Source organism: Lethenteron reissneri, chromosome 61 (genome assembly GCF_015708825.2).
Source record: "Lethenteron reissneri isolate LAM-NWPU_2019-01 chromosome 61, ASM1570882v1, whole genome shotgun sequence".
NCBI classification, from domain to species: domain Eukaryota; kingdom Metazoa; phylum Chordata; class Hyperoartia; order Petromyzontiformes; family Petromyzontidae; genus Lethenteron; species Lethenteron reissneri.
In genome coordinates, this window is record NC_083839.1 from 5,303,915 (window position 1) to 5,321,145 (window position 17,231).

A 17,231-nucleotide genomic window follows, 5' to 3' on the forward strand; every position below is an offset into this window, starting at 1 on the left:
CCATCATCATCAGCAGCATCAGCAGCAGCATCAACAACAAAATCATCATCATCATCAACATCATCAACATCACCAGGAGCATCAGCAACATCAACAACATCATCAACATCATCAGCAGCATCAACATCATCATCATCTTCTTGGTTCTTTCGGTAAAGTCACGTAGAAGGGAAGTAATAAAATAATACAAATAAAACATAATAAAATAATATATTATTATATTATATATTATTATATTATTTTATCATATTATTATATTATTTTATTATGTTTATTTTTATTATTTTATTACTTCCCTTCTACGTGACTTTACCGAAGGAACCAAGAAGATGAATCCCTGCAGTCACGAAAGCTTTAAATCGAAATCATCATCATCGCCATAGCCATCCCTCCCCCAAAATAGAGACTGCTCCACCCCGTAACTCAGGCGCTGCGCATCTAAAATAGAGACCCGTAAACACGCGCGCGCGTGCACACGCGTCTGTCCGCGCTCGCGAGCGCACGGCCACCAACACCCGCGTCGATTCATCAGGAGCGGTCCCGGGCCTCCCCCTAGGTCGACTCGGCCTCAAATGAGCAAAGCACCTGGCTGCGGGGTGCGGTAGACATCGCTCGTACGAGGGAGACAAAGGCGGGCGGGCGTGGTGCTGTGCTACCACCACCACCACCACCCGCTCCTTCGCGTGCCGTGACGCTAACAGCACTTGCCCCCAGCGGCATCTGAAGGCTACATGGGGGATACGTGCCTTTGTATGATCATACAGCACGGTAATTTATTCCCGGTTAGAAGTGAATTCTGACCCGGCTCTGGGCCACCCCTAGATCAACTCGGCCTTAAGTAGGCAGGTGACTTGGTGCTGCGTGTAACGATCAGGGGGAGGGGGGAGACAAAGGCGGCCAGGACGTAACACTCGCCAGCACCTCCGTCCTCTCGTGCGCCCTGCCGGCCGGCCTTAATAGGTGCTCGCTAACAGCGCTTGCACTTGAGCCAGGCGATATCCGATGGATCGTTATCTTTCCATGTGATGTATCACAAAGACAAAGTTCCCCCGGTACAGCCTTTAACACACTGTTGGGGCAAGTGCACCTATGAAGGCCGGCACGGCGCGCGAGGTGGCGGGTGGCGAGCACCACGCCCGGCCGCCTTTGTCTCTCTAGTGTCGATGTAACTACACACTACACCAGGTACTCATTTCAGGCTGAGTCGACCTAGGGGAGTCTCAGGAGCCGGTTCAGATAATCTTCACTGGTGTTGGCCGTGAGCGGTGATCGGACCCGGGTCGCCGGGTTCGTAGCGCAGTGCGCCCACCGCTACACCACCGCTCCCCACAAAGTAATGTCCACACACGCACACACACAGAGTGGCGTTATTAGGGGCCAAATCCAGGAGGTTTCCATTCGATCCGGATCTCTCCGCCACTCATAAAAGATCACCCACACGCCCGGCACCACCACGTCCAGTAATCCTTCTCGTCACGTGTCTACTCGCAGCATTAATGGCTTGTGTTCCAGCATCGGTTCCGTGATGGTTCCATATGGCGTTGACTTCCGGTACAACTATTCCAATGCAGGTGCTGTCATGGTTCAAACATGTACCGAGTTCCCAAAATGTCTTGTTCCATCCTGGGATTCAGAGTCACGGCCCCATTCCAGGTGCCATCATGGGTCATGTGATGAGTTCCGATGTCTCGTTCCACCGCACTTTCTGTGATGGCTCCCCCAGTGGCGGTCTTCCACCCGCGGGTTTCCACCACGGTTCGAACTTCGCTCCGACTTGCAGATCCTTCCACGGCCGTCGCCTCCTCGCTCCGCCACGACCTTCATCAGCACACCCCCCCCCCCCTCTCGTCCACCCCACCCACCCCCCACCTCGTCAACTCCATCAACTGCATGACCCCTTGCGTCGTTCCATGTCGCGACCCTGTAGGAGGAGGTGGGGGCGGGCGGGGGGGGCGGAGGGGTCAGTGATTGAATTGAACCGAGGTTTCGTTCGAGAAGTGAATGATTCAATAATGCGACGATCTTAGTGAATTGTTCAGTCTCTCGGGTTTTTTCGGTGAAGTCACGTAGGTAAAAAATACAATTAGAAGTTAATAAAATAAAAATCACGACGTTTCGGAGGCAACACAAGTCTCCGTCATCAGGTGGGACCGTCACAGCTAAAATTACTGCAGTAATATTTAGCTGTGACGGTCCGAAACGTCGTGATTTATTATTTTATTAATTAATTTTATTTCCATTATTACTTTTATTAACTTCTAATTTTATTATTTTTTACCTACGTGACTTTACCGAAAAACCTGAGAGTATGAATCATTGCAGTCACGAAAGCTTCAAATCTAGAATTAATTATTCAGTCATTCAATCCGTCACACTGTTCGCCAATCAGTCATGCACACAGTCGGTCAATTAGTACGACATTAATTCATTCGGTTAATTACCGCTTTCGTAGTCCACGCGGTCAATTAGTAAATCATGAAAAATCATTCGGCAAATTACGAAATCGGTCAGTGAGTCATTCACTCAGACAATGACTAAGTCGGTCATGGATCGGGTATACGATCGTTGGATACATTCCGTACCACCCAATTCGATCTTTGGATTAGGTATTCACTCATTCAGGCATGAGTCGACCGTTCACTCATTCAATCGCTCACTATTGAATGGAAGGAAACATCTATAATAGGCGACGTTTCGGGCAACGGCCGTCCTCTAGAGTCCACAGAGAGGCCAGCAAAGAGACAGAGTTGACTGCGCGTGTGCGCCACCGCGAACGCATCACCACCACCACAACCACCACCATCACCATCACCACCACCACCATCACCACCACCACCACCACAACCACCACCATCACCACAACCACCACCACCATCACCACCACCATCACCACCATCACCATCACCACAACCATCACCACCACCACTACCACTACCAGATGCCTTGTTGAATGAACTACTACTTGTTGTTGTTGTTGTGGTGTTTAGTTTGTGGTCCTTCCCCCGCACCTCCAATTAGCACGGTTGGCTACGTACGGTGCAAAAGAAGTTCAACGTGCATACAGCCAAGTCACTCGTTCCTTAGTCCGACGCACCGATCATTTCATTAACAGACCTTCATCAATGAACTTCTAGACGAAGGCTTATTCAAGGCATATGTCACGGGGGATATTTGACCATACTTCACCGCGCCGGTCTATGCGGGGTTGGCGAGGTGGTCAGGCGCCAGTCTCGGGCTAAGACATCACTCGCACTGACGGCCAAAGTCCCCCAGCCCGCTGGCGCTGGGCGCTAATCGCTGCGCCACCGCTCTCCCGGCCAGCGCGTCATTCCGTAATTCATTCCTGGCGTGTCATTCCGTGAGCAATTCATTCAATGACTTGGTCATTCACTCCGCCTTCTCGCGAGGCGTGCCTGCGAGCAGCGCCTATGGGTGTCGAGAGGAGGCGTGGTGGGTAACGGTGGTGATGCTGACGGTGGAGAGGATGATGATGATGATGGTAGTGGATGTGGTGATGGTGGTGGCGATAGTGGTGCTGATGATGATGGTGGTGGTTTCCGATGGTGGTGGTGGTGCCGATGGTGGTGGTGGTGCCGTTGGTGGTGGTACCGATGGTGGTGGTGATTGTACGGATGGTGGTGATAGTGATGATGGTGCCGGTGATGGTGTCGGTAATGGTGATGGTGTTAGTGGTGCCGATGGAGGTGGTGGTGGTTGCGGATGGTGGTGATGGTATCGATGGTGGTAATAGTCATGTTGGTGATGGTGCCGGTGATGGTGCCGGTGCTGGTGATGGTGCCGATGGTGATGATGGTGATGGTGCCGGTGATGGTGGTGGCGCATGCCCCGTGTCTATATCGAGCCGCCTCCTCCTGTCGCCTCGCGAGATCTGTCCCAGCCCCAGCAGGTGCCGAGTATTATTAGGGGCGCGCGCGCAGTGCACGCGAACAGGTGCCAGCCCCCCCCCCCCACAAACATAGCCCCTCCCCCCGCCCCCCCCCCACAAACATCGCCCCCCCCCTCGCCCCCCACAAACATAGCTTCTCCCCCTCGACCCCCCCCACAAACATAGCCCCTCCCCTCGACCCCCCCCCCCCCACAAACATAGCCCCTCCCCTCGACCCCCCCCCACAAACATAGCCCCTCCCCTCGACCCCCACAAACATAGCCCCTCCCCTCGACCCCCCCCCACAAACATAGCCCCTCCCCTCGACCCCCCTCACAAACATAGCCCCTCCCCTCGACCCCCCTCACAAACATAGCCCCTCCCCTCGACCCCCCTCACAAACATAGCCCCTCCCCTCGAAACCCCCCCCCCCCCCAAGGAGGGGGTCGAGGGAGTTGCTTCACAAAACTTCACCTCTTGAGAGACCGCAGCTCCACCAGTCGACGCGGTGATGGCGATGATGGTGGTGGTGGTGGTGATGATGATGGTGGTGACGATGGTGGTGGTGGTGATGATGATGGTGATGGTGGTGATGATGGTGGTGGTGATGATGATGGTGGTGGTGGTGGTGATGATGGTGGTGGTGGTGGTGATGATGATGGTGGTGGTGGTGATGATGATGGTGGTGGTGATGATGATGGTGGTGGTGATGATGATGGTGATGGTGGTGATGATGGTGGTGGTGATGATGATGGTGGTGGTGGTGGTGGTGATGATGATGGTGGTGGTGGTGATGATGATGGTGGTGGTGATGATGATGGTGGTGGTGATGATGATGATGATGATGGTGATGATGATGGTGGTGGTGATGATGATGGTGGTGACGATGGTGGTGGTGATGGTGGTGATGATGATGATGATAGTGGTGGTGATGATGGTGGTGGTGGTGATGATGATGGTGATGGTGGTGATGATGGTGGTGGTGATGATGATGGTGGTGGTGGTGGTGATGATGGTGGTGGTGGTGGTGGTGATGATGGTGGTGGTGGTGATGATGATGGTGGTGACGATGGTGGTGGTGATGATGATGATGGTGGTGGTGATGCTGGTGGTAGTGATGATGGTGGTGGTGATGATGATGATGGTGGTGGTGATGATGATGATGGTGGTGGTGATGATGATGATGGTGGTGATGATGATGATGGTGGTGGTGATGATGATGGTGGTGATGATGATGGTGGTGGTGATGATGGTGGTGACGATGGTGGCGATGATGGTGGTGATGATGATGATGATGATGGTGGTGGTGATGATGGTGGTGGTGACGATGATGGTGGTGGTGATGATGATGGTGGTGGTGGTGATGATGATGGTGGTGACGATGGTGGCGATGATGATGGTGGTGATGATGATGATGGTGGTGATGATGATGGTGGTGGTGGCGGTGGTGGTGATGATGATGGTGGTGATGGTGATGATGATGGTGGTGGTGATGATGATGGTGGTGACGATGGTGGCGATGATGGTGGTGATGATGATGATGGTGGTGGTGATGATGGTGGCGATGATGGCGATAATAATGATGATGGTGGTGATCATGATGATGGTGGTGGTGATGATGATGGTGGTGGTGGTGGTGATGATCATGATGGTAGTGGTGATGATGGTGGTGATGATGATGGTGGCGATGATGCTGGTGATGATGGTGGCGATGATGGCGATGATGGCGGTGATGGTGGCGGTGATGGTGGCGGTGATGGTGGCGGTGATGTTGGCGGTGATGGTATCAGCCAATTCGTTGAGCTATCATTGTTGATGGCCAGGTGACTTCTGTGAAAGAAGCTCATGGCTCAGCGGCGGGCTTTACCTGGTCAAATAAAATAGTTGAGTGATGCGTCTATATGTTGATGTTTTAGTGATGTGTTTACCTTTCCTGTACTTTGCACTCCTATCCGTCTTTCTGTATTGTTTGTTTGTTGTTGTTGATGTTGCTCATCGGATTCTTCTAGGAAGAATACAGATCATGATTGTGATTCCCTTCACCCCCTGCGCCTCCACCTCTTCCTCCTCCACCTCCTCCTCCACCACCTCCTCCACCTCCTCCTCCACCACCTCCACCACTATCTCTTCCTTCTCCACCTTCTCCTCCACCACCTCCTCCACCTCCTCCACCACCTCCACTATCTCTTCCTCCTCCACCTTCTCCTCCACCACCTCCTCCACCACCTCTTCCACCTCCTCTTCCACCACTATCTCTTCTTCCTCAACCGTCTCCTCCACCACCTCCTCCACCTCCTCCACCACCTCCACTATCTCTTCCTCCACCTTTTCCTCCTCAACCTTCTCCTCCACCACCTCCTCCACCTCTTCCACCTCCTCCACTATCTCTTCTTCCACCTTTTCCTCCTCAACCTTCTCATCCACCACCTCCTCCACCTCCTCCACCACCTCCACTATCTCTTCCTCCTCCACCTTCTCCTCCTCCTCCACCACCTCCTCCACCACCTCTTCCACCTCCTCCTCCACCACTTCCACCACTATCTCTTCCTCCTCAACCGTCTCCTCCACCACCTCCTCCACCTCCTCCACCACCTCCACTATCTCTTCCTCCACCTTTTCCTCCTCCACCACCTCCTCCACCTCCTCCTCCACCACCTCCACCACTATCTCTTCCTCCTCAACCTTCTCCTCCACCACCTCCTCCACCTCCTCCACCACCTCCATTATCTCTTCCTCCACCTTTTCCTCCTCCACCACCTCCTCCACCTCCTCCTCCACCACCTCCACCACTATATCTTCCTCCTCAACCATCTCCTCCACCACCTCCTCCACCTCCTCCACCACCTCCACTATCTCTTTCTCCACCTTTTCCTCCTCCTCCACCACCTCCTCCACCTCCTCCTCCACCACCTCCACCACTATCTCTTCCTCCTCCACCTTCTCCTCCACCACCTCCTCCACCTCCTCCACTATCTCTTCCTCCACCTTTTCCTCCTCCACCTTCTCCACCTCCTCCACCACCTCCTCCACCTCCTCCACCACCTCCTCCACCACCTCCTCCGCCTCCTCCACCTCCTCCACTATCTCTTCCTCCACCTTTTCCTCCTCCTTACATTAATCAGCATCATCATCATCATCGGGCGATTTGCCACAACAGTGAAGCCATCCGCCTGCTTCCCGTCTTAATTAGACCCCCAGAACGACGTCATCAATTGGACCCAACACGCGCAGAGATCAGAGGCGGAGGGGGGGGGTATTGTAATTATATAATAGATTAGTAATTAGCTAATTGGTATGTGTTTCCTTTATAAGGAATTGTAGTTGTAAGATGTGTTACTTAATGATACGCTTCCAGGCTGCACTAAGCCTGTGTCGGAGCAGTTAAAATAATTTACACTGCTCTCAATTTCAATGGATCCTCGAATTAGTCTCGGCCAGTAGTATTAATTCGTTTTACACAACACTTCAGCATTATCAACATCAATTGAGTGTCCTTGTTGGCAAGCATGCTCTGAAACTGCCGACAGTTGTGTTTGAGAGTATTTCATATTTATTTGGTGTTTTTAAGTCTTACGCTAATGTCACCTCCCGTCTGACCAATATAGCATCTGCCACACACGTAATTAATCCGATACACACCTTCTGTTGATAACTTAGGCAATTCATTTTTTGTGCAAGATATAGCAAGATACATGCCATTGCGGCCTAGAAGTGTATTATTAAGTAATACATCTTACAACTACAATGAATTGTAGAGGAAACACATACCAATTAACTGATTACTAATCTATTATATAGTACAATACCCTCCCTCCTCCGCCTCTGATCTTTGCGCGTGATGGGTCCAATTGATGACGTCGTTCTGGGGGTCTAATTAAGACGGGAAGCAGGCGGATGGCTTCACTGTTGTGGCAAATCGCCCGACGATGATGATGATGTTGGTTAATGTAAGTGCCAGCGACACGTCGCGGTACGCAAATGGCAAACGTTGTTGATTTACTCTCCAACACACCGGTGAGCTGAAGTAGTCAACTATTTGGCGAGTTTTGTTTACGTGGCAGATCCCTTACTAATTGGCTGTGTTGGATTGTGGAGGCTTACGACACATTTATACCCTACGCGATCTAACCCAAAAACCTTTATTATTCATGGAAGTCCATTTTTACCATGGGAGTCCAGTTTACCATGAAAGTCCAGTTTACCATGGGAGTCCAGTTCACCATACAAGTCCGTTTTACCATGGGAGTCCAGTTTACCATGGGAGTCCCGTTTACCATGGCAGTCCAATTTACCATATAAGTGCAGTTGACCATGGTAGTCCAGTTTACCATGGGAGTCCAGTTTACCATCTAAGTGCAGTTGACCATGGGAGTCCAGTTCACCATGGGCAGGGGTCGGCAACCAAGACACTGGAATTCGTGATGGAACCACGACAGAGTACGTGGTGGTGGAAACAAGACATCTGAACTCACCGCGGAGGCAACGATGAAACCTTTAATGCCGGGGCTCGGCAAGCCGGAGGGGGATCCAGAGCCGCTTGCGGTGGCTCCTCAAGGAACTCCGTTTCGTGACCGTTATTCATTAATTCATGAAGGAACGGCCACCAACACCACCAGCACCACGTGCAAAGTGCATTGAAGGCTCTTGAAATATTCCTGGGGTTTTTTTGTTTTTACCGAAATCGAAAGAAACAGTGGCTATTGTTGTTGTTGTTGCTCTGGTTGTCGATCCCCATGCACTATGCGGAACCATCTCCGGCCGCACCATCAGATCCATCATCAACTGCACCATCAAAACCATCATCAACCTCACCATCAGATCCATCATCAACTGCACCATCAGAACCATCATCAACTGCACCATCAGATCCATCATCAACCTCACCATCAGATCCATCATCAACTGCACCATCAGATCCATCATCAACTGCACCATCAGATCCATCATCAACTGCACCATCAGAACCATCATCAACCTCACCATCAGATCCATCATCAACTGCACCATCAGATCCATCATCAACTGCACCATCAGAACCATCATCAACTGCACCATCAGATCCATCATCAACCTCACCATCAGATCCATCATCAACTGCACCATCAGATCCATCATCAACTGCACCATCAGAACCATCATCAACTGCACCATCAGATCCATCATCAACCGCACCATCAGATCCATCATCAACCGCACTATCAAATCCATCATAAAACTTACCATCAGATCCATCATCAACTGCACCATCAGAACCATCATCAACTGCACCAACAGATCCATCATCAACTGCACCATCAAATCCATCATCAACCGCACCATCATATCCATCATCAACCTCACCATCAGATCCATCATCAACTGCACCATCAGATCCATCATCAACTGCACCATCAGAACCATCATCAACTGCACCATCAGATCCATCATCAACCGCACTATCAAATCCATCATAAAACTTACCATCAGATCCATCATCAACTGCACCATCAGAACCATCATCAACTGCACCATCAGAACCATCATCAACTGCACCATCAGATCCATCATCAACTGCACCATCATATCCATCATCAACTGCACCATCATATCCATCATCAACTGCACCATCAGATCCATCATCAATTGCACCATCAGATCCATCATCAATTGCACCATCATATCCATCATCAACTGCACCATCAGATCCATCATCAACTGCACCATCAGAACCATCATCAACCTCACCATCAGATCCATCATCAACTGCACCATCAGATCCATCATCAACTGCCCCATCAGAACCATCATCAACCTCACCATCAGAACCATCATCAACTGCACCATCAGAACCATCATCAACTGCACCATCAGATCCATCATCAACTGCACCATCAGAACCATCATCAACTACACCATCAGTACCATCATCAACCTCACCATCAGATCCATCATCAACTGCACCATCAGATCCATCATCAACTGCACCATCAGATCCATCATCAACTGCACCATCAGATTCATTATCAACTGCACCATCAGATCCATCATTAACCTCACCATCAGATCCATCATCAACTGCACCATCAGATCCATCATCAACTGCACCATCAGATCCATCATCAACTGCACCATCATATTCATTATCAACTGCACCATCAGATCCATCATTAACCTCACCATCAGATCCATCATCAACTGCACCATCAGATCCATCATCAACTGCACCATCAGATCCATCATCAACCTCACCATCAGATCCATCATCAACTGCACCATCAGATCCATCATTAACCTCACCATCAGATCCATCATCAACTGCACCATCAGAACCATCATCAACTGCAACATCAGATCCATCATCAACTGCACCATCAGATCCATCATCAACTGCACCATCAGATCCATCATCAACTGCACCATCAGATCCATCATCAACTGCACCATCAGATCCATCATAAACTGCACCATCAGAACCATCATCAACTGCACCATCAAAACCATCATCAACTGCACCATCAGAACCATCATCAATTGCACCATCAGCACCATCATCAACCTCACCATCAGATCCATCATCAACCTCACCATCAGATCCATCATCAACTGCACCATCAAATCCATCATCAACTGCACCATCAGATCCATCATCAACTGCACCATCAGAACCATCATCAACTGCACCATCAGATCCATCATCAACTGCACCATCAGAACCATCATCAACTGCACTATCAGATCCATCATCAACTGCACCATCAGATCCATCATCAACTGCACCATCAGATCCATCATCAACTGCACCAACAGATCCATCATCAACTGCACCATCAGATCCATCATCAACTGCACCATCAGATCCATCATCAACTGCACCAACAGATCCATCATCAACTGCACCATCAAATCCATCATCAACTGCACCATCAGATCCATCATCAACTGCACTATCAGATCCATCATCAACTGCACCATCAGATCAATCATCAACCGCACCAACAGATCCATCATCAACTGCATTATCAGATCCATCATCAACTGCACCATCAGATCCATCATCAACTGCACCATCAGATCCATCATCAACTGCACCAACATATCCATCATCAACTGCACCATCAGATCCATCATCAACTGCACCATCAGAACCATCATCAACTGCACCATCAGATCCATCATCAACCTCATCATCAGATCCATCATCAACTGCACCATCAGCACCATCATCAACCTCACCATCAGAACCATCATCAACTGCACCATCAGATCCATCATCAACTGCACCCTCAGATCCATCATCAAACTCACCATCAGATCCATCATCAACTGCACCATCATCAACTGCACCATCAGATCCATCATCAACTGCACCATCAGATCCATCATCAAACTCACCATCAGATCCATCATCAACCTCACCATCAGATCCATCATCAACTGCACCATCAGAACCATCATCAACTGCACCATCAGATCCATTATCAACTGCACCATCAGATCCATCATCAACTGCACCATCAGATCCATCATCAACTGCACCATCAGATCCATCATCAACTGCACCATCAGAACCATCTCCGGCAATACCGTCAGGACATCACGGTCACCAGGCCAATGCTGCACCATGGCCATGCATCGCAAACTGTGGGACCTTATAGTAAACCCATGGAGATACACAGAGATACATAGAGACCCATAGAGATACATAGAAACCCATAGAGATACATAGAGACTCATAGAGATACATAGAGACCCATAGAGATACATAGAGACTCATAGAGATACATAGAGACCCATAGATATACATAGAGACCCATAGAGACACATTGAGACCCATTAAGATCCATTAAAGACACAGTCACAGTGGTGCGACTGTGTCCAGGCAACCAAAGATATGGACCGCACAGTGAACCCACAGAGACCCAGTGAGATGCACAGAGACTCATAGAGATGCACAGAGACTCATAGAGATACACTGAGCCCTATAGAGACACATAGAACCCACTGTAGTCTGCGTTCCTTCAACGGAGGAGGAGGAGCAGCGAAACTGCGAGCAGCACCTATGAAGGCCGGCACGGCACACGAGGGGTGGGTGGCCAGCACCACGCACCGGCCGCCTTTGTCTCCCCAGTGGCGATGTTTTACACACCGCACCAGGTACTCACTTGAGGCTGAGTCGACCCAGGGGAGGCCCAGGACCGATTCAGATAATCGTCACCGGTGTTGGCCGTGAGCGGGAATCGAACTCGGGTCGCCAGGTTCGTTTCGCTGCGCACTTAACCGCTGCAACACAACTTCCCAAACACACTGACACAAACAAAGACAAAGATCGCCCGTACAGCCTTCACGGGCTGTTTGGGACATGTCCTGTTAGCTAGCACCTAGGACAAAGACACACACACTAGCCATGTTGTGTAGAAACACCTTTACCTACACACACACATCTAAACACACACACATCTAAACATACACACACATATAAACACACACACATCTAAACACATACATACACATCTAAACACACACACACCTAAACACACACACAACAACTGCCATTCACCACTAAGAGAGGGTGACGTCACCACGACGCTTGTGCCAGGCTAGGTGCACCTTGAGGCCACGTGAAGTGTCGAACGCCCGCTGGCAGGAGGTCACGGGGCAGACCCAGCAGGTACCACGGGTCGACTGACTGAGACGACTGGCTGATGCACCACCTGTGCCCCCTACTGTGCTAACTTGCTGTGCTTTAGTCACCCGGCGCTCCGCTCGTTGTTGTGAGCGTCGCTCCTCCGCCCTCTGTTGTTGTTGGAGGGCGACTGCCTCCAACTGCCCAGTAGCGTCCTTCACGAGCCTCCTCCACAGAGGCCGATCTTGACACCGCTGGTACCAGTCATCGGCAAGTCCACTCAGCTCCACGTCCTCCTGTACCACGTCACTCCATCTCTTCTCTAGCCCATGCTGCGCCCGTTTAGCCCCCTCGATCCGGCCGAACAAAAGCTGTTTAGGCATGCGGTGGCTGGGCATGCGGGCTACATGGCCCAGCCAACGCAGCCTTGCCTGCCGGAGGAGCTCACCGATGGGATTTTGTCCAGATCTTTCGAGGATTTGTAAGCTCCTCACACAATCCAGCCTGGTTAAACCCACACACACATATCTAAACACACACATCGAAACCCATACACATCTAAACACACAAAGATACGGGCAGAGATCCCCCGTATAGCCTTAACATACTGTAGGGGCAAGTGCTGTTATCGAGCACCTATGAAGGCCAGAACGATACACGAGGTGATGGGTGGCCAGCACCACGCTCGACCGCCTTTGTCTCCCCAGTGGCGATGTTTACACACGGCACCAGGTACTTATTTCAGGCTGAGTCGACCTAGGGGAGGCCCAGGACCGGTTCAAATAATCGTCACTGGTGTTACCTTGAGCGGGAATCATAGTGTAGCGCACTAACCGCTAGACTACCGCTCCCCACTAAACACAAACACTCATCTAAACACACACACACACCAAGTGGCTTGAGTTTAACCAGCCGAGACCTCAAGAGACCAGGATAGAGTTTCATTTACAAGAGTGAGTGAGTGGCTGAGTGCATGAGCGTGTGGGAGGGTAAGTGAATGAGTGTGTGGGTGGGTGAGTGAACGAGTGAGTGAATGAGCGTGTGGGTGGGTGAGTGAATGAGTGTATGCCTTGGTGAGTAAGTGAATGAGTGTGTGGCTTGGTGAGTGAGTGAATGAGTGTGTGGGTGAGTGAGTGAGTGAATGAGTGTGTGGGTTGGTGAGTGAGTGAATGAATGAGTGTGTAGGTAAGTGAGTGGGCCTGTGAATGAGTGTGTGGGTTGGTGAGTGAATGAGTGTGTGGCTTGGTTAGTGAGTGAATGAGTGAATGAGTGTGTGGGTGGGTGAGTGAGTGAATGAGTGTGTGGGTTGGTGAGTGAGTGAATGAGTATGTGGGTGAGTGAGTAAATGAGTGTGTGGGTGAGTGAGTGGGTCTGTGAATGAGTGTGTGGGTGGGTGAGTGAACGAGTGAGTGAGTGAATGAGTGAGTGAGTGAATGAGTATGTGGGTGGGTGAGTGAACGAGTGTGTGGCTTGGTGAGTGAGTGGGTGTGTAAATGAGTGTGTGGGTGGGTGGGTGAGTGAACGAGTGTGTGGGTGGGTGAGTGAACGAGTGAATGAGTGTGTGGGTGAGTGAGTGAGTGAGTGAGTGAATGAGTGTGTGGGTGGGCGAGTGAACGAGTGAGTGAGTGAATGAGTGTGTGGGTAGATGAGTGAATGAGTGTGTGGGTTGGTGAGTGAATGAGTGTGTGGATGGATGAGTGAATGAGTGTGTGGGTGAGTGAGTGAATGAGTGTGTGGGTGAGTGAGTGAATGAGTGTGTGGGTGGGTGAGTGAACGAGTGAATGAGTGTGTGGGTGAGTGAGTGAGTGAATGAGTGTGTGGGTGGGCGAGTGAACGAGTGAGTGAGTGAATGAGTGTGTGGGTAGATGAGTGAATGAGTGTGTGGGTTGGTGAGTGAATGAGTGTGTGGATGGATGAGTGAATGAGTGTGTGGGTTGGTGGGTGGATGAGTGTGTGGGTGAGTGAACGAGTGAGTGAATGTGTGGGTGGGTGAGTGAATGACTGAGTGGGTGAATGAATGGGTGAGTGGGTTCAAGCTGCTTGAGTTTAACCAGGGGACAACTCAAGAGGCGACCAGTCGCTTTGGCAAAAGTGCCCTCAGGGCATTTGTCTGCTGCCAGACCAATGCCCTCAGGTTAATAACTGCTGCTGCTGTGTAGAATCCCGATTGATTAATTCCGGTGGCACACAATGGCCAATCCACAACATCCACAACCTTTGGTGCCAGGCTAGGTACACATATTGTTTTGTTTTAACCTGGTAGCTCGTGCTTTAGCTGGTCGCTAATGGGTGTTTCTCTTTTCTCAGAAGGAGCGAGCTGGCCGCACACGTGGTGATGATAGCTCAGCCTCGCAGTGGCTGATATCGTCATAATCGTCGTCGTCACCGCACGTGGGAATTTACAGCGGCAGAAGCCAAGCAACGTGACCGCGCGGCGATTATCAGTGTGGAGGAGGACGGAGAAACCTGGAGAGGGTTCCAGGCTGGGACCACCACGGGGAGAGACACGGAGAGAGCACAACGACAGGCATCGCCACGGTCCGGGGTGGAACCCAAGTCTCGCAGGAACACTCACCATCTTGCGTTGGCTGCTCAGGCAGAAGGTGCAGATCGCTCTGGGCGCAGGGTCTCCGTGCCCATTCAACAGCTGCACGTGGCCGCGTCTGCCATGACAGCAAAAGCCAACTCCACTCTCGCCATCATCACCATCATCATCACCATCATCATCACCATCATCCTCGTCCTCCCCACCACCACCACCACCATCGCCATGGCCTTGCCCCTTGAGAAGCACGTTGCCCAGGTGCGAGATGTAACTGGAGGCGAGGCGCAGAGTCTCGATCTTGGAGAGTTTCCTGTCGGCGGGCTCGGTCGGGATGAGCGTCCGCAGTGCGCTGAAGGCGGAGTTCACGCTGTGCGTGCGGTCTCTCTCGCGAGCGTTGGCCGCCTGCCGCTGGCGGCTCGCCCCAGGCAGGGCTCGAGCCCGGCGCCTCCTCCTCCCCACAGCCGTGGCGGAGGAGGAGGAAGAGGGGGATGACGATGATGATGATGAGAGAGATGATGATGATGATGAGAGAGACGACGATGATGATGACATCGCCAGTGGCCTCTTCTTGGCCGATTTCACTGCCGTCATATTTGGCGTTGTCGTGGCGATGATGGTGGTGGTGGTAGTGGAGGTGGTGGCGGCGGCGTTGTTGGAGATATTGGCGGTGTCGCTGCACCGGTCGAGGCCGTCGCTCTCACTGCCACCTTTGTCTCTCTCGGTGTCGGCGGGGTTGGGTGCCCGTTGATCCGAACAGCGAGCCGACCTGGGCATCGCGTTCCGAACCACGCGATCTGTTCCACAGCTCCTCTTGAGACCAGCACCACCAGCAGCAGCAGCGGCAGCCTCGTTCTCGCTCTACAAACTCTCTGTGACTTCGCACTCACTTTGATCTCCGCTCTCTCCAACCTGCGAACCTCCTATCTGACACCCTCTCTCATGTTTATTTTGTTGTTGTGGTTGTTGTTTTGGTTGTTGTTGTTGTTCCCCTACGTCCCCGTCTCTCCGTGTCCCCCCTCTTCCTTCTCGCCGTGGTGCACAAACCTGGCTCCCGTCGCACTCTCAGCCAAAGGGACGCATGGTTGTGTGTCTGTGTGTGTCTCCGTGTGTGTCTCCGTGTGTGTCTCCGTGTGTGTCTTTGTGTGTGTGTCTCCGTGTGTGTCTCTGTGTGTGTCTGTGTGTGTGTGTCTCTGTGTGTGTCTGTGTGTGTGTGTGTCTCTGTGTGTGTGTCTCCGTGTGTGTCTCTGTGTGTGTGTGTCTCTGTGTGTGTGTGTGTCTCTGTGTGTGTGTGTGTCTCTGTGTGTGTCTCCGTGTGTGTCTCTGTGTGTGTCTGTGTGTGTGTGTGTCTCTGTGTGTGTGTGTGTGTCTCCGTGTGTGTCTCTCCGTGTGTGTCTTCGTGTGTCTGTCTGTCTTTGACTCGACGTTTGAGGTGGCTGTGTGTTACGCACGTCTCTTGCGGGTAGGTCTGTCTGTGTGTCTGTCTGTGTGTCTGTCTGTGCCTGTCTCTATATGTGTCTGTCTGTGTCTGCCTGTGTGTCTCTGTGTTTGTCTGTGTCTGTCTGTGTGTCTGTCTGTGTCTGTCTGTGTGTCTGTCTGTGTCTGTCTGTGTGTTTGTCTGTGTCTGTCTGTGTGTCTGTGTGTCTTTGTGTCTGTCTGTGTCTGACTGCCTTCCTCCCCCTGTGTCCTGTCCCGCGTGAACGAATAGCGGTCTGCAAGGTCGCGTCTCGCCTTGCTGTGTGTCTCCGTGTGTGTATGTCCGTGTGTGTATGTCCGTGTGTGTCTCCGTGTGTGTGTGTGAGATCGTGTGTGTGAGATCGCGTGTGTGTATTTTCGTGAGTGGGTGTGAGGCCGGGAGCGGTGGCGCAGCGGTTAGCGCACCCAGCGAGTTTTTTACTTCGGCTCACGGGACCCAAAGTCATTGGCGAATATTCTGAACCAGTTCTGGGCCTCGCCTAGGTCGACTCGGTCTCAAACTAGCGCCTTTGGTGCGGTGAGTCTCAAACATCGGGGATACAAAGGCGGCCGGGCGCGACAACCGCGTGAATATTTGGGTTTTCAGGAGGTTTTCCGCCAGCAGCGAGGTGAGCGAGCAGCCGCAGGGCTGCGCCTTTGGCCTCTAGAACACGCGAAGCTGGTGAGCCGAGTTCGTCTCCCGCTCACGGCCAACAACAGTGGCATTTAGCAATGCCGGGCCTCCT

General features: G+C 51.5%; 1 protein-coding gene across 1 annotated transcript; it reads right to left on the reverse strand.

Annotated features, from left to right (window-relative positions):
- Positions 1–1,832: 1,832 nt before the first annotated feature.
- LOC133358386 (basic helix-loop-helix transcription factor scleraxis-like) lies at positions 1,833–16,810 on the reverse strand. Its single transcript, XM_061576701.1, has 2 exons — positions 15,064–16,810; positions 1,833–1,921 (listed from the first exon to the last, which is right to left on the reverse strand). The coding sequence occupies exons 1-2, from the start codon at positions 15,805–15,807 to the stop codon at positions 1,883–1,885; spliced, it is 783 nt and encodes a 260-aa protein (XP_061432685.1). The 5' UTR covers positions 15,808–16,810; the 3' UTR covers positions 1,833–1,882.
- Between the last annotated feature and the right edge of the window lie 421 nt (positions 16,811–17,231).

Bases quoted from the DNA above. Each gene is read 5' to 3' on its own strand.
- LOC133358386 (XM_061576701.1), bottom strand. From the start codon at position 15,807: ATGCCCAGGTCGGCTCGCTGTTCGGATCAACGGGCACCCAACCCCGCC. The intron at 1,922-15,063 runs GTGAGTGTTCCT...CTCCTCCTACAG, and splicing joins TGAGCAGCCAACGCAAGATG to GGTCGCGACATGGAACGACG.